Source organism: Oryctolagus cuniculus, chromosome X (genome assembly GCF_051225735.1).
Source record: "Oryctolagus cuniculus isolate XC-2025 breed Fujian yellow rabbit chromosome X, ASM5122573v1, whole genome shotgun sequence".
NCBI lineage: Eukaryota > Metazoa > Chordata > Mammalia > Lagomorpha > Leporidae > Oryctolagus > Oryctolagus cuniculus.
The window spans coordinates 65,727,510-65,754,258 of NC_142888.1; the positions used below are offsets into that span (position 1 = coordinate 65,727,510).

Consider the following 26,749-nt stretch of genomic DNA (forward strand, 5'->3'; position numbering starts at 1 on the left):
TTGAACAAGGATTGAAGGAGAAGGAGAGCTTTGAACAAATGATTGTTACGTGTCATAGGCATAATTTTATCATTGTATATGATAAGGGAATTAGTATTCAAAAGAGTAAAATACTACAGTCTCTTCATTATATTCTCCAATTATATGGCACTTGAGTATCTAATTGTATTTTCTATATTAATATATTAAGAGCCTTCTACTACCTCCAAATTCACTGTGTTGGAATCAACTTTTTTTTTCAAACTAAATGAAGTATTGCCAGATCTGTGCTTTTAGCAAGTAGAATCAACCTTTGTATTTCAAAACAGCTAACCGATATAAACAGAAATAGGATGTTATTTACTTGCTTTATTTGTGGGATATTTTATAATCCCAACTACTACCACCAGAGGGCCAAAAGTGATCTAAAGACACTGATGGTGTCCCAGAGTAGGGGAACAGCAAACAAAAGGAACTTGGGCTTACTGCCATGTGTGCCCTGTGCTCTGTATTTCCCTTACCAAGTTCTGCCTTCCCACGTACACTACTTAGTGTAACCCTGAAGAAACACTTTAATTATTCACAGTACTTTGCCAGATGAGACCAGTGTCCAGGACAGTGGTTGCCAAAATATAAAATTTGGTGCAGATGCTTGACCCATAATGCTTCAAATTGTAGACATTTTAGCTGATGCCATAGCCATTATAAGGAGGCTATAAGGAAGAAAAGGGGCTATTGAACAGAAATGAGGAAGGCCCCAGGGGCTGGCATTGTGGCTTAGCAGGTAAAGCTGCCACCTGCAGTGCAGGCATCCTCTATGGATGCCAGTTTATGTTTCAGCTGCTCCACTTCCCATCCAACTTCCTGCTAATAGCCTGAAAAAAAAACAGTGTAAGATGGCCCAAGTGCTTGGGCTCTGTTACCCTTGTGGGAGACTGAGAAGAAGCTCCTAATTCCTGGCTTTGGCCTGGCCCAGTCTTGGCCATTGCAGCCATATGGGTTGATGGAAGCTGGGTCTCTCTCTCTCTCTTTGTCTTTCCCCCTTTCTGTAACTCTTTCATTCAAATAAATAAATCTTAAAAAAAAAGAATTGGGGAAGTTTCCAAGCAACAAAGGATGGTATAAATGCTGCAGAGTCAATTGGCATAAAGGCTAAATATAAAAATATTGGAACAAAATTTGTTCAATATGTTTTCAATAACACAATTAAATAGGCTGGTGGGTGGCGTGATTGATACTAAGGTACTGGCATGCTCTATTGCCAAAGAAAGATTCAAGAAGATTAGCCAAGGTGCTAATACAGGGAAATCGGAAAAGTTATTATGCCAGCTATTGAAGATGCAATTATTGAGCTTAAGAAGCAGCCTGGGAGTTGGTGCTGTGGTTTAGCGGGAAGAACCTCCACCTCCAGTGCCAGCAACCCATATGTGCACCAGTTCAAGTCCAGGCTGCTCCATTTCCGAACCAGCTCTCTGCTGTGGCCTGGGAAAGCAGTACAAGGTCCCAAGTCCTTGGGCCCCTGCACCCACGTTGGAGACCCAGAGGAAGCTCCTGGCTCCTGGCTTCGCATTGGTGCAGTTCGGGCTGTTTTGTCCAATTGGGGAGTGAACCAGCGGATAGAAGACCTCTCTTCCTCTCTGCCTCTCCTTCTCTGTGCAACTCTGACTTTCAAATAAATAAAGAAATCAAAAAAAAAAAAAGAAGCAGCTTAAACCTGTTGCAACAACTGAAGCAACTCCTCAGGTTGCTGTGATTTCTGCAGGCAGAGGCAGGAATTGGCATCATTTCTGTTGCAATGAAAAAGATTGGAAGAAAGAGTGTATTCACAGTAAAGGATGGCATAACACTGAAGGTGAATTAGAATTTATTGAAGGAATAAAATTTGATGGAAGATGCATTTCTCTATATGTTACTAATATAACAAAAGGTCAAAAATCTGAATTCCAGGATATCTATGGTCTGTTGAGAGAAAAGAGCATTTCTCATGTCCATCCCATTGTACCTACCCTTGAAATTGCCAATGCTCACTGAGCAACGTTGATCATAAGTCTTTAGGAGAAGCTCTGTGTACAGTCATTTTGAATAGGCTAAAACTTGGTCTTTGGATTGTAGTAGTTAAAGCTCCAGATTTGGGGAGATCCTGAAAGACTAGAAATTTGCCTTATGATCCAGAAATCCCACTACTGGTTATGCACCCAAAAGAAATAAACACATTGTATCAAATAGATATCTGCACCACCATATTTTTAGAAGCACTGTTCACATTAGCCAATATACAGAATCAACCAAGGTGTCTATCATCAGGTGAATAGATAAAGAAAATGTGATTATATATATATATATAATAAACACACAATGGAATATCATTCAACTACAAAAATATTAAATCATTTGCATCAAAATGGTTGCAACTGAAGGACATCATTTTGAGTGAAGTAAGCTGGACACAGAAAGACAAATATTTAATGTTCCCATATATGTGGGAGATAAAATTGTAAAAAATCAAAAACAAAAAAGAAATGCCTGTATGTATAAGTTTTCCTGCAAATATAGTGTTTTGTCAAACTCTGAAATATTTGTGACACAAATTGTAAAGAATGATATACCACTATAGTTTTAATGATCAAAATCCTTTTAAAATTTACTATACATGAGTAAAATAGGTATATTTTCATTTGATTATTGTTTATAGCCCTTGCCTATATCCCTGCTGAACTATGGTCTTTTTATTTTTTATCAGCTGAAGTCTTTATTAGTGGAACATAATGCCTTTGAGTACAATGTAAATTAAAAATGTTATCTTAAAATTTAAAAAAAAATTAAAAAGAAAGAACCAACTAAAAGATATGGCTTTTGCTAATAGTGGTACAGTGTTTGGAGAAGAAGGGTTGTCCTTAAATCTTGAAGAAGCTCGGCTTAAGGACTTAGAAAACAATTGGAGAAGTCACTGTGATCAAAGAAGATGCCATGCTTTGAAAGGAAAAGAATATAATGCTCAAACTGATAAACATATTGAAGGATTCATTGTTATTGAATCAATGAATGAATGAAAAACTTGTTCTCTTCTTTCTCTGGCACATACTATTTTGAGGCTGAATATTTTTCTTGGCAATCCTCTTTACTTCCACAAAAGCTCATCATGCTGATTTATCAAAAACTATTTGTATATTTATAAAAATGTGCATTTCAAATGTAGCTACATTTAATTCTTCACATTTTTCTGCAGGCACAATGATTATTTACCTTGAATAATTACACATTTTAAATTCAATTTTGGAAATGATCACTTATCTAATTTCATTTATTATTATTATTTCTATTTTTTGATACGAAGATAAGATTAACAATTTGTTGGAATTCTGTATAAATAAGAATGTATTATGAGATGAAGCTTTAGAATGTTCACAGGGATCCTCTTTAAAATAGCAACTAATAGTGTAATCTCTCATTTTTACTGGATACTTCCTGAAGTAAGTACCGTTTGGGTAAGTATCATTAACTTCATTATCTATCTAAGAAAGTTAAGAGCAGTTAAATAACTTATCTAGTGTTACATGGCTTAAAGTTTACGCCAACTCCTTCATTTTTACAAATGAGGATTTGAAACTGTGTGAAGGGCAGTGAGTTGACAAGGGTCAAACAGTTAGTAGTTAATAGAACTAAGATTACAAACGAAGTTTCATGAATCTTAGTGCAGATACTATATTTTCAGGGAAGAGTTAGGTGGACCTACATGGAGGGCATGGGCACCCACGGCTCGGGACCGCAGCTGCCGAGTCTACGCACCAGCACTGGAAAAGGAAACTAACCCACTGTTGGTGGGAATGGAAACTGGTAAAGCCACTATGGAAGTCAGTCTGGAGATTCCTCAGAAACCTGAATATAACCCTTCCACCTGATTTGGTGGGGAGAAATATCAGGAGGTTAAGACCTAGTGAACTTGCGGAGCTTATGAACTGTGACTGTGAAAAAAAACTGAGGGTGTGTGAGAGAACTCACAGAGTACCTGAGACGTGAGTACTCAGTGGGAGACGCCACAAACTCGGTAACCTTGGCAACCCAGTGGGAGATTACAGGGGAATTTGAGCTTACACTGAGGATTGCACAGATCCTTTGTGTGGTCCTTGGGACAGAGTAGACGAATATTATACGCACAAGGCCCAGCACTCAGACACTGACTGCCTTCAAGGAGAATAGCTCAGCTATGGGGAATTACTTCCCATCTGAATAAAGAGAGAGAGAGAGAGAGAGAGAGAGAGAGAGAGATTGATTTACCATGCCAAACCTGAGTGTGTCACCTTTGGCACACCCTTAACCCTGAAGAAATGAATAGAGCCCTCTGGACACACCCATCACAAGCCTCTAAAGATCCACCTAAAGCAGACAGTCCACTAAATCTAGAGTCATAATTTAACAAGAAAATCCACCACAGAGAGGAAAAAAAAGAAGAAACAAAAGAATTTCCTCACAATGCCAAGCAACAAACACAGAAACCAAGGAAACATTATGACGTCCCCACACGAATATGACACTCCAATTCAAGATTATGAAGATGATGAGATAGAAGAAATGCAAGATACGGATCTCAAAAAAATTATGATAAGACATTTAGAAGTTCTCGAAAACAAATTCTTGAACTACAGAAATCCTTACTGGACAGGATAGAAAATCTCTCTCGTGAAAATGAAATATTAAGGAGGAATCTAACTGAAATGAAGAAACTAACAGAACGTGAAACTGTCACAGTGAAGAGAAATCATAATGAAATGAAGAATTCAATAGATCAAATGACAAACACATTAGAGAGCCTTAAAAACAGAATGAGTGAAGCAGAAGAGAGAATATTGGACTTAGAAGACAGAGAACAGGAAAGTATACAGTCAAACCAAAGAAAAGAAAAGGAACTTAGAAATCTAAAAAATATTGTCGGGAATCTACAGGATACTATTAAAAAAACCAACATTTGGGTTCTAGGAGTTCCTGAAGGCATGGAGAGGGAGAAAGGATTAGAGCCTAGGGTGATTACTGATGCCATAAACAAGAGTTCAATTGTTAAGTCAACAATAGGAATCACTGTGCACTTACTCCCCATGTAGGATCTCTGTCCTTAATATGTTGTACAATGTGAATTAATGCTATAACTAGTACTCAAACAGTACTTTACACTTTGTGTTTCTGTGTGAGTGCAAACTGTTGAAATCTTTACTTAATATATGCTAAACTGATCTTCTGTATATAAAGATAATTGAAAATGTATCTTGATGTGAATGGAATTGGAAAGGGAGCAGGAGATGGGAGGGTTGTGGGAGGGAAGTTATGGGGGGGGGAAAGCCACTGTAATCCAAAAGCTGTACTTTGGAAATTTATATTTATTAAATAAAAGTTAAAGAAAAAATAAGTTATCAGAACATGAATAATAAAAATCCTAGGGAGTTTACTTAAGGTGAAATTACCTATGAAAAGGCAGTATTTTATAACATTGCTGTGCATCAGAATAACTGAGAGTTTGTTAAAAATTGCACAATTGTAAGCCACGTTCACCACACATTCTGATTCAGAAGGTATCTGGCATAGTTCAGGAATCTACATTTTTTAAAAGTTGCCTGATATGATTTTGATTTATATTGTTAAAAGTCCACATCTTGAAAAACACTGATGAAAGGGAGTGAAGGGAAAAAAATCCTAAGAGAAACTATAGAATACCAACATTTATGGCATAAAGAAATCTGATTTTGAGGCCAGAAAATTGGGAAAAGAATCCAGAGTCTATAGTATCACAAAAGCCACTGTAAGAAAAAGTTTCAAAGAAGCAGTAATCAACTGCATTACAGATCTGTCAAACAAGATGAAGGCTTTCAGTAGAACAGTTACTGCAGAAGTTTGATTTCTGTAGCCTGAACATTGGATGTGAGGTGTGGGATTCATAACATTGACTGTGCTTGTAGAAATCTTAACTTAGAAGTAAAAAAGAAAGATTATAAAATAGTTAAAGGACGATGCAGAAGCAAAGACTATTTTGGGGATAGGAGACAATTCACCCTATCTATAGTTAAGTGAAATTATCCACTGAAAGATAATGTCAAGAGGAAAGCAAACGTGAAAAGAAATACACACTGGAAGACATGAGGGGGTGAAAAGATCACACTTTTAAAGGAGGATAAATGGCCTCCTCTGTATCTGGAGAGGAGGAATTAAGATTACCTGTAAGATAAGAATTATTTTTTTAATTTTGTAGCTGAATAGATTCCCAATTTTCCCTTTATTTGAGGTTACAATTAAATACATACACGTTTAAAATTATTTTACCTTTCAGGTCAAATTAACATTTTATTTTACAAAAATATATTAATCTCTAATAAAGCTTTCTGTCTTAAAATCTACTTCATTTGTTTTGCCAGCTTTCTTTTAGTAATTATTTGCACGGTATCATTTTACACAAACACTGTATATTTTTATATTTTAGGTGAGTCTCTTGTAAGTAGCTTCTAGTTGCCTTTGCAACAAGCAATGTGACTTTTTTTTTTTTTTAGATTGGAACATTTGGTCTGTTTAGCGCTATTATTAATATGCTTGGGTTTAAATCTATCATTTTACTACTTGATTTCCACTTTTCCTGCTTTGTGTTTTCCTTTTTCTTGTTTCTCCACTATTGAATGATAGTTTTACAGTACTTTATTATTCTTTCAGTGGTTATCACAAGCATTTATGGCTTATCAAAATACTTTCTTCACGTCTTGGATGATGCAAGGGCCTTAGAACATTTTAACTTCATTTACCTTCTTCTCTCCTTATTTGCCATCATGGTAATGAGTTTAAGTTCTATATAATTTTAATCCCATGTGATTAGTACCTCTATTATTATTTTACATAGTCAATAACCATTTAGATTTACATACGTATTTACCATTGTTGTTGCTCTTCTTTCTGCATCCTCAAGCTTCAGTCTGGAATCATTTTTCTTCTTCTGAACAACAGCCTTTAGTTGGGTGTGCTGGTCACAGATTTTCACCTTTGTTTTGTCCAAAAAGTCTTAATTTCACTTTCACTTTTGAAGGACATTTTTATAGGAAAAAGAATTCCAAGTTGGCCATTATTTTTCTTCTTTCAGATCACTTTGTGAAAATAGCATTTCATTGTCTTCTGGCTTGCACTGCCTTACTGTCTGGGTTTCCTTTTCCCAGCTCTTGGCCTCATATTTTTCACTCAGTGTTAGTTCTCCAATGTCTTTAAAGATTTTTCTAGAAGTAGTCAATCTTTTCTGGTAGTTTTCAGTTGGAAATTAACACAGAACACCGAATCCAACATTATTTGAGGTACTCTCAAGAAGTTAAAAATGATTGGCCCAATAGCTTTGCTGACGAATATGGTAAGGTTATATATTCAGATTAAGAGGGGTCTGGAGCTTTATAGGGGGATGTTTTTCGTAGAGGTGAAATTTTGCCTTAGCTTCTGAGAAAAGACAGTTGATCATAGGTGATTAAATGGAAAAATAAGTAATACTGACAACCTAACTCAATTTGATAAAATGCCCTGACAAATGGATAGAGAGGGGTAAAATGTATCTGGGCCTCAGTTTCTTAACTTTTAAAATAGATATGATAAAAATGTTGTGCTATCACAGAATTATTTTAAGGACAAAACTAAATGAAGGTATGCATTTCAAAAGAAATGATGGATGTGAAAGTAAAATATGAGATGGTGCCTGCACTGGTTTCTTACACTCAATGCAGATTTTTAAAATCTGAATTAAGACATGAACTGATCTTCTCATATTAAGAGCAAAATGTATGGAGTTGTGTCTTCCAGGGTAAACAATAAAGGATCATGGACATTCTTTAAATTTCCATTCATGGAATCTGAATTCACTGCCCCATTCCCATAGCATTGCATAAAATATTCATGAAAGAAAGACTGTGGGTATTCAAGTAACTGATTATATTGCACTTGGAGCCAACGGGGGAGAGCATGGAGGGAAAGAAGAGAGATGGAGTGGCAAAAAGAATGAAAGCAAAAGAAAAGGTCAGGTACTCTGAGTTCCAAATCAATACTTGTTTAAATCTGAGCTATTGTGAAGCATCTTCCTAATGAGGATCATTTAACACAGCTCTCCATCCCAGAGGGAGGTGTGTAGCAGTCATTGACTGAAGGGTTACTTTAGAAATGTTCATCTAGAATGCTGGGAGCCTAGCGTGTCTAACTGTAGGCTTCTGGTTCATTTCCTGGGTCTTGTCACTTGAATAGAAACAAAATGTCAGCTAAGTGGTTCTATGCTTCTCCTTTTGAGCAGAGATGAAGCACTGAAGTTTGACAATTTTGTAACATAGTTCATAATTTCCATTGTCTCCCGGGGATAGAACTGAAATCTGGCTTCTAAAGGTAGAAGGACAGAGCCACGTTTTGGAGCTAAATGATAGATTTCTACAATGTACTGCATTTTGAGGGACAGACAACACTCCTTTCACATGATGCATCTTTACAATGAAAATAACTTATAGCCATGCACAATGTCAACATACAAACACACATTCTGTAGTTCTTTTCTAGCATTTCTTATATTTCTACTACTGATTTATTTGAAAACAGAGAAGTTCATATTTAAGCCTATCTGATTTTTAAATCTTCGAAACTACTGGAAGTGGCTTAAGAAGTTTAGGTTCCTACAATGCACATGATTGAGTTCCTAGCTCCTGGATCTAGCCCCAGCCCAGCCCTGGGCAATGTGAGCATTTGGGGAGTAAACCAATGGATAGGAGCTCTTTCTGTCTGTATAGCATTCTGCTTATTGAATAAATAAATTTAAAATACTAGATAAGTTTATATCGACTTAGATAGATACAATCACTTCTTAATTTCTCCATTTTTCATGTGCTACAGTTGATTTTTCCTACCATTTAATCATTTCTGGGTAACTTCCCTCTACTTTTAGTCCATTTTCTTAATAAGGCATATTGATTTCTACCCACACCTATTGATTGGCAATCTACATACTAAATTCCAAAGGTAGAATTAAATTTTGTGTCTGAATTTTGTTTGGAATGCTGATGCTGATAACCAAGAATTGGCATAGATGTCACATTTTCCTGGAACATGATAGATCCTATAGTTATAGTATCATTGCCTACTCAGAGCATTGCAATACTATGAACACTGTATTTTAACTAATTGTCAAAAACTAGAAGAAACTCTGCTAAAGAAAACCATAGCACACAATACAAACCTCAATTGTACAACAAAATAGGCTATGAAAATGAAAACAGATGAAGTGTTCACAAGCTTTGATCAAATCAACAGTCAGAATTATCCACACATGAAGTGCACAAAAAGCACACAGAGTCAGCCATCGGCATCTGAGATGAAAGATGAGTGTGACAGGATGTTGATGATGCCAACGTGCCAGTACATTTCCCTGGACATGAAATAATAGTCCCAGGTAAGAAACTTATTAGTTGTTGTAAATGTGATTGAGATTAGGCCACATTTGTGGGTAGGTGTCTTTAGCCATCTAAATTAAAGCATTTCCTAAGCTTTTCACCCCAACCAAAGAGGCTGCAACTTTGTGGTCAGTGTTGAATAAGATAGAGCAAGAGTAACCCAGGTAGTTAATATAAAGGGAAGCATACTGGCGTGGTACATTCCTTGCTGACACAAAAGCCATATTTATACAGTATTTACAGTTTGAACTCCAATGTTGTTTTCTTCTTTCGCGTACCTTGTGTCCATGGTGTTAGAAGAACTGTTAAAAATAAGGAGTGGAGCCAGAGAGAAGTACACACAAGAACAAGCATGCCTAAATTTACCATGTAGCTAACAAAGCTTAAGTTTTAGGGACCCTCTCTTTTTTTTTTTTTTTAAGAGAAGGGTTTATTGGTGGGGAAACCCAACAGACCAGAGGGAAGGGTGAGGAAGGAAAAGAGGGAGAAGGAGAGTGTAAGAGAGAGATTGAGAGAGAGAGTGAGAGAGATATCAAGAGACAAAAAGAGAGAGAGCGAGAGAGTGAGAGAGCCACGTGTTCAGGAACAGGTCCTCTTTAAACTTTGCCGGGAGTGGGCAAGGAAGTAGGAGCAATGAATCTCATTAGGGTGGGGGTGGAGCTGACACCTGTGATTGGGCCATTGGGGGTCACCTGGCTTCCAGCAATGGCAGCAGAGGGCCCCTCTCTTGTATCAGCTCCTGCCAATGCTGTGAGAGTAGTTGATGTTTACAGTATTTAGCAGCTTTATAAATTTATAATCCATTGTAATTTTTTTAATTCTAGGTGTTCAATTTGTATGCTATTTTGTATTCACAATTTTGCATTTTTTAAAAAGAAGGACCCCAAACTACATAAAGATCAAGCTCTTGAAAACCTGAATTTTCCTCTGATAATGTATGATTCAGAAAAAAATCTGATTTGCTGTCCTTGGAATTCCTACCATCCTCCCTCCTTGCCCCCAGTACAGCAAAACCTATAGCTACAGAACAAACATTTTGATAAAAACCAATAAACTCAATCCATTTGCATATTAGGAATTAATTAACCACAGGGCAGAATACGTGCGTTAATTAATGGTTTCTCTAAGAGGCCACTATGGAAAGAAACAAGACAGCAGACATGTTAAACTATTTTAGATCTATAGAGCTGTAAGTGACCTCAGTTGTTATTCACTGAACTTCCACATTTTATATATGAGAAAACTGAAGATAAGGAGGAAATGTTGTCGAAGTCCACATTTAAGTAATTAGTGAAAAAGCAGGGATTTCAAGAAAACTAGTTCATACACTAACTCTTTTCTTTTTTTCCAATTTGTTTGCATTTATGACATTCATTTCCTAACATGTTTTAGATTTGTAAATTTTGTTGATATGGTTAAAATTCAGACTCTGATTAAAACCCACATTATTATTCAATATTTTAAATTATTACTTTGTGTACTTCACTGTCAGCAAATAATGTCATTTTTTGCTCACAATTTACAGTTTAATAACAGCAGGATCTGATTGAACAATAAAAGAGCAGTTATGATTTAAAAAGTCTATTAATTTTCAGATCATTAACTGATTATTTCAACCCAAACAATTCTATAATAAGAAATTTTACCCCTTCTCTTTCACTAAATCGTTACATCAAAATTAGGTTTCCAAGCAACTGTAATAATTTTGTTATGCAAATACAGAAAACAATAAAGTAAGATTTAGTATTAGATGAATATTATTCTGAAAATACTAGCATGACATTTGAAAGGTTACTTCAAGCTATAGCTTGAAAAACATTCACATCAAAACATTCTCTTGGAGAAAATATGAAGGTTATTTGCCCTCCATTTAGGCAGTTCTAAGTCATAATGACATTACTCCAAAAAACTAGTAGAAACTAACGTAAATAAAAAAGACAGATGTAATCATATTATGAATGGGCTACTGCTTAATTAACAATACTGCCCTTAAAAATTTCAGCTCTCTTCACTGGGAATTAATCTTTTTTACTTCTTAATCTCTGTCTTTAAAATACCTTAACTCAATGTATTATGAAAATCTTCATAATCAACTTGATATTTATAAATATAAGTAATATAATAATACATATAAATTACCACCAAGACCACACTGGTTAAATGAACAAGAGTTATGAACAAGTAATCCAGCCAGAAGGAAATAAAAATAGCTAATAAATATAATAAAAAAAGACATCATTAAGTGTAAGAAAATCATATATGATTAAGATTATTTTTCACGTAGTCAATTCTATTTCTTTAAGTAGTAAAAGTATCATTAATTGATTTTACATGAATGATGCTGACAGAACTATTTATTGAAACAATCCTTTAGGAAAATAATTTTTCATTATATTTTAGGAGACTTTGCCTAAGCAACTGATCCTGAAAAATAATGCTTTATGTATGAAGATGCACAAATATGCACATCAAAGAAGTATTGATAATATTAGCACAACAGAAATTTAAAATAACTGGAATGCCAACCACAAGGAAAATATCAAGTAAATTACACTGTGACAACACAATTAAACTATATATGTCACACATATAATAAAGCATGAAAAGCAGAAAGACTGCGCAAAATACACATTGTTATAGTTAAGCAATTAAAAGCTCATCCACATCTTTTGCATTTTATATAATGAGCAGTTAATATTTTCATATTATATAAATTAATTTTAATAACAAAGAATTTCAGAAAACGCTGGAAACATATTAGCATACAAAAAAACTCCTAATTAAAATAAATTGAAGTTTCATTATAAAATGATGCTAGCAGAAGCAGGGAAAAGAGATAAAACCTAATATTGGAAAGGATATAGAGTTTAGAGAATTGTTCTGTTATATAATTTTAAAATACAAATAATTTTAAAACAATTGTATACCCTTTTCACCATAATCCAACTTTTATGAATATATTCAAGGAAATTATTCAAATACTTAAAAATGCATTATACATAACAGCTAATTATATCAGTTTTAATTTTATCACCTGAAAATTTATAGCATTCTGAAAATATAATAATAATTTCATGATTAAATAAATTATGGTCCATAAATTCAATGGTATAGGATACATTCATTAAAAATTAATATGGCTACATGAGAAAGATGTGATTATACCACCTTACCCACTATGCACATTGAAAAACATTGGAATAAAAGATAAAAAAATGCATAAATTGTCACTGTATCAGGATTTGAGAGATATTTATAAATTTTTATAAATGCTTCACATTAGTGATAAATTTTTTGTTAAAATTGCTTACCACTTGCACCCTAGGCGGCTTCTCTTCAGTGGTAACAAATTCTTGAACTTCTGTTTCTGATCCTGTAACATCAGGTGGCAAAGCAATTATGTAGTGACAGATTTTGGTCATACTCTTGCACTGGAAAAGAGGAAAACAAAGAAAAAGATGCATGAAATTCATATTAAGGTCATTAATTCTGTGCTAATATGTAACTATCATCATTTTCATTTTTCACAAAATGAATATATATGGAAAGATACACAATGCAAAAACAGGATGAAAATAAACAAATATTTCACCAACAAAAAAAGGTTTCCAGAATGAGCCAAATGTATAGTATCAAAGAATAAAATGGCTTAATTTGATAAGTCCTCTTTATTGTGATATAGGTAACATTCAGATGAGTAAGAAGAAGTGAAAATAAATAATTTTAAATGCTCACTTATTTTGTAATTTTTTGGTGGAAATTTTTAAAAAACCAGAAGAACCTAAGAAGAAAATATTCATCACCCAGAATCCCACCCGCAGAGAAACATGGTGGGTATTAAATGTACTTGTCATGACAACTACAGATATCTATCGATTGTAGCTTTATTAATAAAATGTACTTTTGGTAGGGGTTTTGTACATTCCAGTTATATATGCTTTCAGGGACCATAATGTCATATCCTTTAAATACAGCAAACTTCCTAAAGGATTTGAAATGTGCAAATTTGAATATTTTGATATAATACAGCACATAGAATTTAACTTTAAAATATCAGTAATGGATAGGAACGGAACTCAAAACTTTCAGTAAAAAGAGTGAGTTAATGAATAATGCCCAGAAAGCCACCTGCCAATCTATCAGTAAATATTAGAGTAGAAACTGTAGCTTATACCTAATTCTTAGAATCCTCATCACTTAGTCAAATTCCCCACATATAGTAAAGCTACATCAATATTTATAATTGTTGAGTATGATGATGTAAACGTGATTCTCAAGGTTTTTTGAGGAATATGTAGAAAGATTAAATCTAGGGGTCATGAGAAACACAGTGATTTAAATGTTTGAAGAGCCAAGAAGTTTGCACTGTTAATTACTTCAACAAAAACTGTAGCTAATAATCCATATTTATGATGGTACCAAATGTATATCTTATCCCTGGAAAATATTTCAATTTGATATGTACATTTGAAATGCAAATATGGCAAAGTCTGTACATACATGCATACATTGATTACTTAAAAACAGAATTAAAGATATTTAGCTTAGATATCATCTTAAATAACATCTAGTCCAATCTTTTCATTTTGAGATGGGGAAACAGAGACTGTTACAATGTAAGATTTAAGGCAAGGATCGTATCTTTATGGTCTTTTGTATCTCCATTGTTTATATCCAGTGCCTGCAACACTAATTCTATGTTTACTGAGTGAATGAAATTCATACCCAACAGGAATTTTGTGCTCTAAATAGTTTCTAAATAGTTAATCAGTTCATAGAGCTCATTCTTATTTGCATATTGTTCTTTTGGATTTAAATGTCCTTATCTTCACCTCTGCCTAGCTAAGTTTCTTCCAGCTTTAGGGTCCAATTGAATTCCAACTTTATTTGTAAAATCTCATAGATGATTTGACTTTCTCTGCACACTTGAGTATCTTCCTACTGAAATATATTCTACAATTTAAATACTTAACTTGGACTATAGAAGCAAGGGGAAAATGTTGGAGGTAAGTGAATAGAAGGGAATAAATTAGAGCTTTCATGATGGTATTGGAGTAGTAAAGAATTAGTTCAATAGCCTCCTTCCCTTATTCACAGTTTTGCTTTCTGTGGTTTCAATTACCCATTAGAAACTGTGGTCCAATGATATTAAGTGGAAAATTCTAGAAATAAGTAATTTATAAGATTGAAATTCATGCTGTTTGAGTAGCAAGATGAAACTTCATGTCATTCTGTTCCATATGGCCAAGAGGTGAATCATACCTTTATCCAGTGTAACCATACTATATATGTTATCCATTCGTTAGTCACATAGTAGTGCAAATGTACTGAAGACATCTTGCTTTTACTTTTCACTTGCTGCTGGACAAAAGCTAAATTTTGAGCTTGTAACTAATTAGTGTCTGTTTAATCAATAGATAAATAATGCTTGCATTTGAATTCTAGAAATTGGCCTTGGGAAAACCAGCCGAAGATACAAAGTAATCAGACCCTACCCAGTCAGTATGTAAATTGTATTTGTAATAAATTTAAAAGTGTGTTATATAAAAAAGTATAAGAGAACTGTTTATTGGAATAATTATTATTCAGTAGGCCTAGGATAGGGTCCAAGAATCTATATGTATGTTTAACAAGTGCTTCAAGAAATAGATACGGGCAAGCAAAAGTGAAAAACTCCACATAAGGTCACATAAGTGGAGATATGAAAACTTAATAGTAGAAAGTTATAGTAATTAAGACAGTATAGTATTGGCACATGGGTAGATAAGTTAACCAAGGAAATACAAGAGAATTCAGCTTTTATATCTATCTATCTAATCTAATCTATCTAGATATAGGTAGATGGATGGATAGATAGACAGATAGATAGATAGATATCGAATTAGATTTGGTTTAGTAAAAGGATTGGCAAATAGAAACTTCAATAAATGGTCCTCCAGGAACTGGTTTTTTTTTTAGAGAAAAATAAAATTAGTTATCTTTTCTACCTCATGCAATTTTTAAGCTAGATTAATAGTATAAATAGAAAATTCAATTCTTTTTAATTTTTAGAAGAAAATACTAGAGAGGCTGGCATTGTGGCATAGTGAATTAGCCACCACCTGAGATGCCAGCCGGCATCTCATATGGACGCCAATTTGAGTCCCTGTTACTCCACCTCAGATCCAATTCCCTGTTGATACACCTGGGAAAGCAGTGGAGGATGACCCAAATGCCTGGGCCCCTGCACCTATATGGGAGACCTGGATAAAGCTCCAAGCTCTTGGATTTGGTCTGGTCCAGCCTGGGCTACTATAGTCATTTGGGGAGTGGTTGGAGATCTCTCTTTCTCTCTCTTTGTCTTTCCTTCTCTCTTCCCTTATTCCTAGTTGTCAAAGCAATTCTGAGAAAAAAAAGTTGGAGGTATCACCTTTCCTGATTAAGGTTATATTATAATTCTATAGTAATCAAAACACTGTGGTAGTATCATATAAACAGATACTGTATAACAGAGACTGGTATAACAAAATAGAGTACAGAAGTTAATCCAAACATACATGGTCAATTAGTTTTTGACAAAAATACCAAAAAGACACAATGAGGAAAGGATAGTTTATTCTAAATGGTGCTTTGATACTGGATTTCTACATGCAAAAAAAATGATATTGGATTCTTATTTTACACCACACACATCAATTCAAAATGGAATAAAAACCTAAATGAAAGACCTGAAACCATAAACTAGCAGAAAGCATAGGGGAAAAGTTCCTTAACATTGGCTGTGACAATGATTTCTTAGACATTACATCAAAAGTTATGGTTATAAAATCAAAAATAGATAAGTGGGATTACATCAAACTAAAATACATAAAACTAAAATACATAAAACTAAAATATTTATGCACTGAAAAGTAAATAATCCATATAATGAAAATACAGCTTACAGAGACACAAAAATATCTGCAAATCGTATATCTAATGAGGATTAATATCCAGGATGTAAAATGAATACATACAACTGAATAGAAAAAAAAACTTGTAATCTGATTAAACAATGGGCAAAACACTTGAATACCTATTACTCCAAAAATGATTTAAAAATTGCCAAGAGGCACATGGAAAAGTGCACAGCATCATTAAGCATCAGAAAATACAAATCAAAACTAATAAATACCACCTCATACTTGTTAAGAGATCTGTTATCAAAATGACAAGAGATAACAAATGTTGACAAGGATTTGGAGCAAAGAGAACCCTTGTGCACCATGGTTGGAACACAGATTGGTGTAGCCCATATGGAAAATAGTATGGAGGTTCTAAAAGAAATTAAGAATAGAACTATGCTATGACACAGAAATCCCACTTCTGATATATACCCAAAGGGAATGAAATCACCACCATATAACAATATGTGCATTTCCACGTTCATCACAGCAGTGTTCATAGAAGTAAATTTATAAGAAAAAAAAGGTGTCTTGCGGCCGGTGCTGTGGCTTAGCAGATAAAGCCACCACCTGCAGTGCGGGCATCCCATATGGGTGCCAGTTCGAGTCCCAGCTGCTCCACTTCCTATACAGCTCTGTGCTGAGGCATGAGAAAGCAATGAGAAGATAGTCCAAGTCCAAGTCCTTGGGCCCCCGCACCCCAAGGTTCCTGGCTTCAGAGCAGCGCAGCTCCGGCCATTGCAGCCACCTGGGGAATGAACCAGCAGATGGAAGACCTCTCTCTCTCTCTGCCTCTGCCTCTCTGTAACTCAACCTTTGAAATAAATAAATCTTTTAAAAAAAACAGGTGTTCACCAATGGACAAATGAATACAGAAAATTATAAAAATTATAAAAATAAAAAATTATAAAAATGAATACAAAAAATTATAAAACTTAACAAAAAGTTAGTGAAAAATGTTCATTGTGAAAAAAACTATACATGGATTTCAAAAAGATTGCCACCAAAACAAAATATTTTAATTCTATTTTCCATGAACTTTCTGAAGTGTCAGCTCACAAAATGGAATATTATTCTGCCTTTAAAAAGGAGAGGTGCAGGCATTGTGATGTGGAGGGTTAAGGCACAGAGGATGCAATGTAGGCATCCCCATATGGGTCCCTGTGAAGGTCCCAGCTGCTCCACTTTTGATTCAGCTTTCTGCTAATGCACCTGGGAAGGCAGCAGAAGATGGCCCAAGTTTGCACCCTTTTGAGAGACCTGGAAGAAACTCCTGGCTCCTGGCTTGGGCCTGGCCCAGCCCTGACCATTGTGACAATTTAGGTAATGAAACAGTGGATGGACAATCTCTCTCTCTCTCCCTCTTCCTTTCTCTCTCTGTGTGTGTCTCCCCCATCTCTCTGTAACTCCATAACTCTGCCTTTCAAATAACTAAATAAATCTAAAAAAAAATAAATAAATAAAAGGAGGAGATTCTGCCATCTGCTCCAACATGAACTGACTGAGGAGACATAATGCTAAATGAAATAAACTAGAAAAAGTATTGAATAATATCACTTACATGTGGAATAAAAAAAAAAGAGTAAAGTATACAGGGACAAAAAATAAAAGGATAATTACCAGGGTTGGGGTCAGGGTGGGGAAATGAGGAAATGTAGGTCAAAGGATAAAAAAAATTAGCAAATATATAGGATGAACAAGTCGACAGAGCTAATGTACAACACGACAATCACAGTTAATACTGTATTGTATTTAAGATTTTTGATAAACAAGTAGACTGTAGTTGCTCTTGCCACAAGGGAGGCAAAATGGGCAATAAAGTGAGATTCATATGGGATAACTAGTTTAGGACCATGGAGCTGAACGTCACAAGCACAAGCCTCCAGCCCTTGACCCATGTAATTCTATACTCCTACTTGTCAATCAAACTATCCCTTCCCAGGACATATCTCCTTCACCTGGGTTCCAGGCTTACAATTGGGAAGGGTCTATTTTTCTCTCTGCTGATGGGGATTGGAAGAGGTACTACCTTCTCTCTACTTCCTTCTCACCCCTTTTCTCCTCTGGCCCTTTCCTAACCACTGTGCTTTCAGTTTCTCAACTTTTGAATAAAATTTGTCTTATATATGCCAGCATTAAGAATTCCTCTGCTTATGCATGGCTGAGACCTAGAATAAAAATTAGACCCCACTTTCCTCACTTTAAGATGATATATATGTTAATTTGTTCACTATAGTAACCATTTTGCTACATAGGTATCTTAAACCATCAATCTGTATACCATAGATATATACAATAAAATTTATTATTTAGGGGCCAGCGCTGTGGTGCAGCAGGTTGACGCCCTGGCCTGAGGTGCCGGCATTCCATATGGGTGCCGGTTCTGGTTTCAGATGCTCCTCTTCCGATCCAACTCTCTGCTGTGGCCTGGGAAAGCAGTACAAGATGTCCCAAGTCCTTGGGCCCCTGCACTCGCGTGGGAGACCTGGAGGAAGCTCCTGGCTCCTGGCTTCGGATTGGTGCAGCTCCAGCGGTTGTGGCCATCTGGGGAGTGAACCATTGGATGGAAGACTTCTCTCTCTCTCTCTCTCTCTCTCTCTCTCTGCCTCTCCTCTCTCTGTGTAACTCTGACTTTCAAATAAATAAATAAATCTTAAAAAATTATTATTTAAAAACTTGCTTTTAAAATATAAAGTAAAAATTAATGAAGGTAGAGTCCATATGTTAAAACCTTTAAGAAACAATTTTCAAAGTAATGGTATACTATGATTTTATATTCATTTAAAAAAAACACATAAATAACATCCTATGTTTATATTTTTCTATTTTTAAATTATATCTAGTAAAAATGCCCAAAAGTTAAATAAATATCAGTCAATTGATAATAGTAACTTCTAGGTGTAGGATTTTGCCAGGGGAACAGGGAGGGGAAGGTTTTCATTTTTCATAGAGCTATGTTTGAATTTTTGTCTACAAAAGACATGTATTACTTTTATTAATCAAACTAAAGTAAAAGTTATAAAAACTTTTTGAAGGAAAGATGAAAATGTGAAGTATGTAGGTAATTCCTTTCTTGCTACTAAATTATATTACCACTTAGAAATCTCATTTAAAAGTCATTATTTAGGTTAAGCATGCTCTTATCTGAACATACACATCCCTCTCACACATCAAACATAAATTCATAGAAACACAAAATGCAATCTAAAGCAGTTTGGCATGTAAGTGATTCATGTTATGGGAGTACCAAATGATCAATGAAAATCAAAGGCCAATTTCCATAACAACTTCTGCGTGGCTGTTAAAAATCCATTCTTATCCAATGTAATATATTAGCATAGCCATGACTTTAATTTAATATTCTATAACACACAATGAACTTATCAAAAATCCTCACATAAGAAGCATAACTCAAAACACTTGCTTCATAGAAGGTACAGAAATGCATTCTAGCTTCTTAAAAAATAGTTCACACATTTTCTCCACTAAACTATCAAGTATTTTATAGTACATATTGATGTAACAAGGACGTTAGCCTCAGCCATTTTAGCTCTTTACCTAAAAACAGATAAAATTCTCTTTACCCCTCTCTCTCTCCCTTCTTTCAACAGACCAGTTCAGTCCTAAGCCCTGTATTCTTTCCGAGCCCAACCTTTGTATTCTTTTCCATGTTTGAAAGCCTTCGAAAAGCCTGTATGAACTAGCTCAGCTCTCCCCACTGTCCTTCCCTCCAAACCCTTAGCGCATTCTAAGGCATATAAGACCCAGCCTGATGGAAGGCTGTGCTCTCTGCCACGTGTTCTGTCTGCGTGCATGCCGGCAGTTGGCACCTCTGTGAATATATTTTTCTTCTTGAATAAATTTGTTTTGGCTGTGAGTCTATGTCCTGTCTCCTCTCTGTTCTGCTCCCTTTTTCCTTACATATATTTTATATGTGAACATGCAGAACCAAAATTCTTTATTTTACAAACACAACCAGCAAACAGATACTTAAGAAAAGTACTTTGAAAGCTTAACTGCTTTGCAAAATGCACAATGTAATTCTAAACAAAATCAAACCACAGTTGAAAAAAAAAGTTGTGCCCTTTTAACTGAAAATAAGGTAGTTTACATAGTAAATCCTTTACAAAACAGTCATCCTAATCTTTTTTCTTGCTCTTTAACAATTTTACTATCTCAAATATTTGTCATATGTTTCAAATAAGCATCTGTGATTTAGGATTGTTAGCATATTTCAGTACACAATTACTAAATATCATTAAATGTAATTTTTTTTGGTAAAGTGTGATCCCTATTCATACATTGCATGCATTTGTTTAAGGTTCAGGTTTTTACAAAAATTTGCCTGAAAAAACATGGTTTGCTATAAATGTTTACTTTTATTCTTGGAAAGCTATTTTGAAATGCATTTTATAAAAGGAATATGTAGTTTACAGCATATAATATTAGAAGATCAGAATAACCTAAAGAAAATTGTTTTTCTTAGACATATCATTACAAACACCAAGATGCCTTTTCCTTCTAGAATTAATAATTAGTAGGAAAGGCAGGGGTTACAAAGAATGGAAGTACATAAATTTTTTTAAATAGTCGGGGTAAACCTTTTTGAAAAGAATGGATTTTGACAAAAACACACTTTTTAAATATCTAATAAAATTGAGACAAAGAGGAAGATAGGTCTATATCACAGTAATTGTTCACATCATTCATTTATTTTGTCTAATCAAATGAATGATCATATAAATGAAAACCTCAAATTAAAACTGAAGAAAATACATATAATACCATTATTTTCCCCCTAATTTTACTCCCATCAAATATGCAAATAGACTTGAACCAAAAAAAATGTAGGAATCTAGGATTATTAGAATATTTCCATTATTGAACTACATTGTCTTTTTTATCTTTCCAGGTTGTATTTTCCTTTTATTTCTTCAGAAAAAGTGAATTCTATAGCTTTCTCAAATAGATTTTTCATTGAAAAGCCAAATGACTGTTTATTTGTATATTAATTGGGAAATAAAAATGATGTTGAAATTGATATCTTTGACCATTTAAAATTATGCATTATTGTTTTCTTTAACTTTTTCCTATTGAACTCATGGTTCAGTTTCCAAACCCATGGACAATGATTTTTACTCAGTCACTTAAAACAAATGAGTACCAAGTTAATGCTTATTATATAGTAAATACAGAAGTTAGGAATATTCAGGATTTTCTTCATAGGTTATTAAGTAAGGTTCACTACCATGTATAAATTAATAGATGATTAATTAAGTTAGCACATAAATTAGTGAAGAAAAGTTGAACCATAGGTGACCTAATTGTGAGAGTGTGTAATATGTTCATATTATTAATACATTTCTGAAACAGTTCCAGCATAAATTGATTAAATGTGATACCTACTTGGGTAGGCAGCATATTGAGACAAATACCAAGAAATCCATGTGTTTTTTTTTTTTCCTGTACTGTTTACATGGTGCTGGTTGATTACTGACAATAAGAACTATCATATACTTGAAAAAAAATTTAACAAATGGCTAAAAGAATGTCAAAGAGATGATACCTACAAAGATAACATTCTATGTTCACTCTTTACCTAAATTTTGAACAAGCAACAGTTTTACTACAGTATCCCTGAGTTTATTGGCATAAGCTCTGCTATGGTGGGTAAAAAGAAAGAGCATAGTAGAAGTTCCACCTATCCTCTTAATGTAGTGAAGATACTATCAAACTAACATATGAAGGTTCCTTATACAAGCTATGAAGTCTGCAAGTATTAGACCATCCTCATCTTCAACTTCCATCTACACTGAGCATTTCTCCACTTCTATTTCTGCCAACATGGAAAAGTAAAGAAATATTAGGTCATGTAAAAGAAAAAGACAAACTATATACAAAATTCTTTTCACAAGTAAGGGCACTGGAACTAAAAATACATCCTACTAAACAAAATGCATTCACAGTCCATTACAAGCTCAGAGACATTATCATGACAATTTAAAAATCGCTGTTTTAAGATATAAAATGTAAAACTCCTCCACAAAATACTAACAAAATTTAGCAACATAGAAAGATATTATAAACATGACCAAATGTGATTTACTTCAGTAAAAAAAAAAAAAAAAAAAAAAAAAACTTTCACAAGCTGCTAACAAAATACATTCAGTAACAAACAAAGATTAAAACCACGACCAGTATGACTTAACAGTGAAAAATCTATGTAAAATGCCAAATGAATAAAGAGCAAAGACCACATTATCACCTCAATAAATAAAGAAAAAGTATTTGAAAAAATCTAGTGCACTGACACTTTAAAAAAAAAAAAACTCAACAAACTAGAACTACAAGTAACTCCCTAAGCATTTTATAGAGCATCTATGGAAAATCTACAGCTAACATGACAGTAAATAGTGAAATACTGGGGCCAGTATTGTGGTGTAGTGTCTTAAACTGTTACCTGCAATGCCAGCATCTTATATGGGTGCTGGCTGGAGCCCTGGCTGCTCTACTTGCAATCCAGCTCCCTGCAAATGCACCTGGGAAATCAGTGGAGGACAAGCCTAAGAGCTTTGGCCCCTGCATCCATATGTAACACCCCAATGAAACTGCTGGCTCTTGTTTTGGCCCAGTCCAGGCCCAGGTGTTGCTGCCATTCGAGGAGTGAACCAGCCAGTTAAAGATCTCTCTCTGTTTCTCCCTCTCTTTTTTAATTCTGCCTTTCAAATAAATAAAATAATCTTAAAAATTTTAAAATAGACTGAATGCTTTCCCAATAATGATGGAAAAAAGGGTAAGGATGCTCTTGTCACTTCCATTCAATATTGTGTATTGGAGGTTCTAGCCAGAGCAACATGTGTATTGGAGGTAAGAATAATAAATAAGATGCATTCAGAAAAGAAAGGAAGAACTGAAACTATCTCTGGAAAATGGTATGTTCAAGGCCAGTGCTGTGGCATAGTGGGTCAGCTGCCGCCTGTGATACTGGCATCCCATATGGGCACTAGTTTGCATCTTGGCTGGTCCACTTTTTATCCAGCTCCCTGCAAATGGCCTAGGAAAAGCAGAATATGGTCCAAGTGTTTTAGCCCCTGCTACCTACATGGGAGACCTGGAAGAAGCTCCTGGATCCTGGCTTTGGCTTGGCCCAGCTCTAGCTGTTGTGGCTATCTGGGAAGTGAACCAGCGGATGGAACCTCAATCTCTCTCTCTCTCTCTCTCTCTCTCTCTCTCTCTGTGTGTGTGTGTGTGTGTGTGCGTGTGTGTGTGTCTCCCTGTCTCTATAATGCTGACTTTCATATAAATAATTTAAAAATTTTAAAAACGAAAATGATATGTTCATATATATTGAAAATCCTAAGTACTCCACAAAAGAAATATTAGAGCTAAGAAATAAATTCAGCTATGCTGCAGGACACAGATCAATACATAAAACAATTCTATACATTAGCAATACACAATCTAAAAGCAAAATTAAGAAAACAATTCACCTTAAACTACCAAGTTCTTTCTGATATCTCATAGGTTAAAAAAAGTTCAATATGAACACAGAATGATTATTAAAATCTGAGAGATGGGGGAATAGAGGCAATTTGAAGAATGGATATCACATCAGAGTCAGATCAAAAGAGTAAATTCCTAGTGGTGCACAGCATAGTGGGGGAGACGATAGGTCACAATAATGTATATCGTATGAACAAATAGAAGGAGAAGTTCCAAGCAGCCAATCATAAAGTAATGTCAAAGAAGTGGATATGTTGATTACCCTCTTTTGATCAGTATACATTATATATATTTGTTGAAATATCACATTCTATCCCATAAATATGTAGTTATTGTTAATAAAAATAACAATCAAGATAAAAATGGAAAAAGTATTTGTTGCAAATTTCCATGAAGTTGCACCTTCTTCACCACACATAATGTAAAAATCTGTGTTCCAATCTTTTATTCTCATAAAATTGTCATGAATTCAACTACCATCATAAGTATCTACAGAAGTATAAATATCTGTAACTCTCTAGAAATCAAATATGTTATTTTCACCTTCTGATTATTTCTTAAATCTCTGCCCTCTGTACCATTTTTACTCTTTTCCATTTGTTTTCTCTCTCTCATTTTCTTCTGTCTTTATATATAAATTCTCTCAAACCTAGGGTCCTTCAATTTAGATTGAAAAATATCATACTAACTTGGGTAAGAGGTAAGACAAATGCCAAAGTAACAATCAGACTAATCTTTAAAAGAATAACTGAATCTAAAGAGTATGACTGTATAGAAAGTATACCATAATGGTTAAAGGCAAAGACTCTGATATCTGTTTCTGTTCTATCAATAAGAAGCAATATGAACTTAAAGTAATCTTTCTGTGCCTCATGAACACCATCTATAAAAAGGCAATAATTATAAGCAGCTATCTCCTAGAATTTTTGGAAATGTCGAATGAGATAAGTAAAGGCAGTAATTAGACAAGTGTCTGGCAGGTGCCAAGTGCTATATAAATTTTAGCTGTTATTATCTTTAAGTAAAGCACCATCAATACACTTTTGAGAACTAACATGACATTTTCTATTGCTCTGGTCTTCACTGGAATATGACCTTTACTTGGAGTTACTTAATCTCAAATAAAGGATACACATGTATTATCACATTTTGTTCTTGACCACTTCTTGTCCCGAATTGCAAAAAGTCTTAGGGAGATTATAATCCAACTGAATTTTTAATCTAGTTCACAGTACAGGAGATAGCATTTTCAATCAGAAAGAGTATTTATTATCTCCTAAGAGCAAGAATTTGGAAAAGGAAATAAATACAGATTAAAAACAATCAAAGCAGTCAAGAAAAGCAAACTGTTTTCCGCAAATGGTACTGAAACAGCCCAATATTTATATGAAAAATACAATGAACTATGAAAGCATAAAATATTTTGAGATGGATCATGAATATGAACACCAAAATTATAAAATCAATGAAAACATACAACTATCACATCTCATTGTAGGCAAAATCTTATCAGCCATTACATAGGAATTAGCAATTACAAATGACATTACACTTAACATTTTGGAGTTCATCAACATTAAATTAGGTCATATATGATGACAGAGATTGGATAAAGTGTTATATAAATATTTTAAATACCAAGTACTACTGGCAAAATGCACTATCATATATATACTCATTTATTAGCTTTTATAAATTATGATGCATGCAAGCAACTTCTTTGGAAGTTACATGTTACTCCAGAAGTAGCACAGGTGGTATTCTTTGATGATGAATAAAGATCAATGGATTCATCCCATATCTACAGAGTCACTTTTTTTACCTGACAACAAATCACCTGAGAAAAACAGAGCAAAGAGAGAAAAGGACTTTCTGATTGTGGTACAAATCTCATTTAATGGTTTCTTCCATCTTGGGATCAAACTGGAAACTATACATTTAACTAGATCCAAAAAGTGTCTTTCAGGCAACACCAGCCTCATGCATTTCCCTCTACTCCCTTCAACTGCAACTCATTCAAAAGTTAGAAAGATCTTTGCCTAAATGATGCAAATATGTTAATGGAAAATAAGGACCTAATGTATCACTTACCACTGTGCAATGAGTTAACACAACAGTATCTTTCTAAAGACTTAATTCAGATGAGGAATTCTAAAGTTGAAATTTCATTCTCTGACTTCAAGATTTAACATAAATCAGTAATCAAAAAAGTACAGTAGTGGCATAAAGATTGGCTAATATGAATGAATCATAATTTGTTGTAAAGAAACATATTTACACTTATGCAGTCCTTTGATTTTTGACAACAGTATCAGATAATGCATTCAAGAAATGAAACACTTCTCCATACGTGGCGCTGAAACAACTCAATATTCATGTGGAAAATAAAATGAACTGTGACCTCCATATCAAGTCATCCAGAAAAAAATACATTGCGATGTATCATGAATCTAAATGCAAAAGCTAAAATTTTACAGTACTGGCATCTAGAAGAAATATAAATTCTTCACAACCAAGGATAGGCAAAATAGGATACGAATTAATAATCATAAAAATAGGAAATTGGCCAAGATGGCGGAATAGTGAGGGCGCGCACCGATAGTCCAGGAAAATATAGTTTAATAAAAGTGGAATTACTGTAGCCTCAGGAAAAGGCTCAGGAAAAAATTGCAGAGAAAACTCTTCCAGATCTAGTGGATGTGACACGGAAGACCTATGGGGAGAGCAAGGTCACCCACTGCGTGGAAGCCGAGCTGCTGCGGGAGCCGAGCAGCTGCAGAAGCCCAGCCATGCGAGCCGCAGAGTGTGCGCACCAGCGCGGGAAGGGGAGGTGAGACAAAAAACCTCAGTAACCCGAGACATTGGCGGGGAAAGGCAGAAAGAGCCCACAGGGAACTAGGCCTGAAGCCCCAC

The 26,749-nt window shown here is 34.6% G+C and overlaps 1 protein-coding gene across 1 annotated transcript in view; it reads right to left on the reverse strand.

Annotated features, from left to right (window-relative positions):
• LOC100349442 (uncharacterized) overlaps nucleotides 1-26,749 on the reverse strand; it is a 453,812-nt gene that overhangs the window by 219,648 nt on the left and 207,415 nt on the right. The window contains exons 9-10 of the mRNA XM_089323942.1: nucleotides 12,722-12,841; nucleotides 6,884-6,988 (exon numbers count right to left, since the gene is read on the reverse strand). Of these exons, the coding sequence (XP_089180068.1) occupies nucleotides 6,884-6,988; nucleotides 12,722-12,841 (225 nt within the window). The remainder of the gene's footprint in view (nucleotides 1-6,883; nucleotides 6,989-12,721; nucleotides 12,842-26,749) is intronic.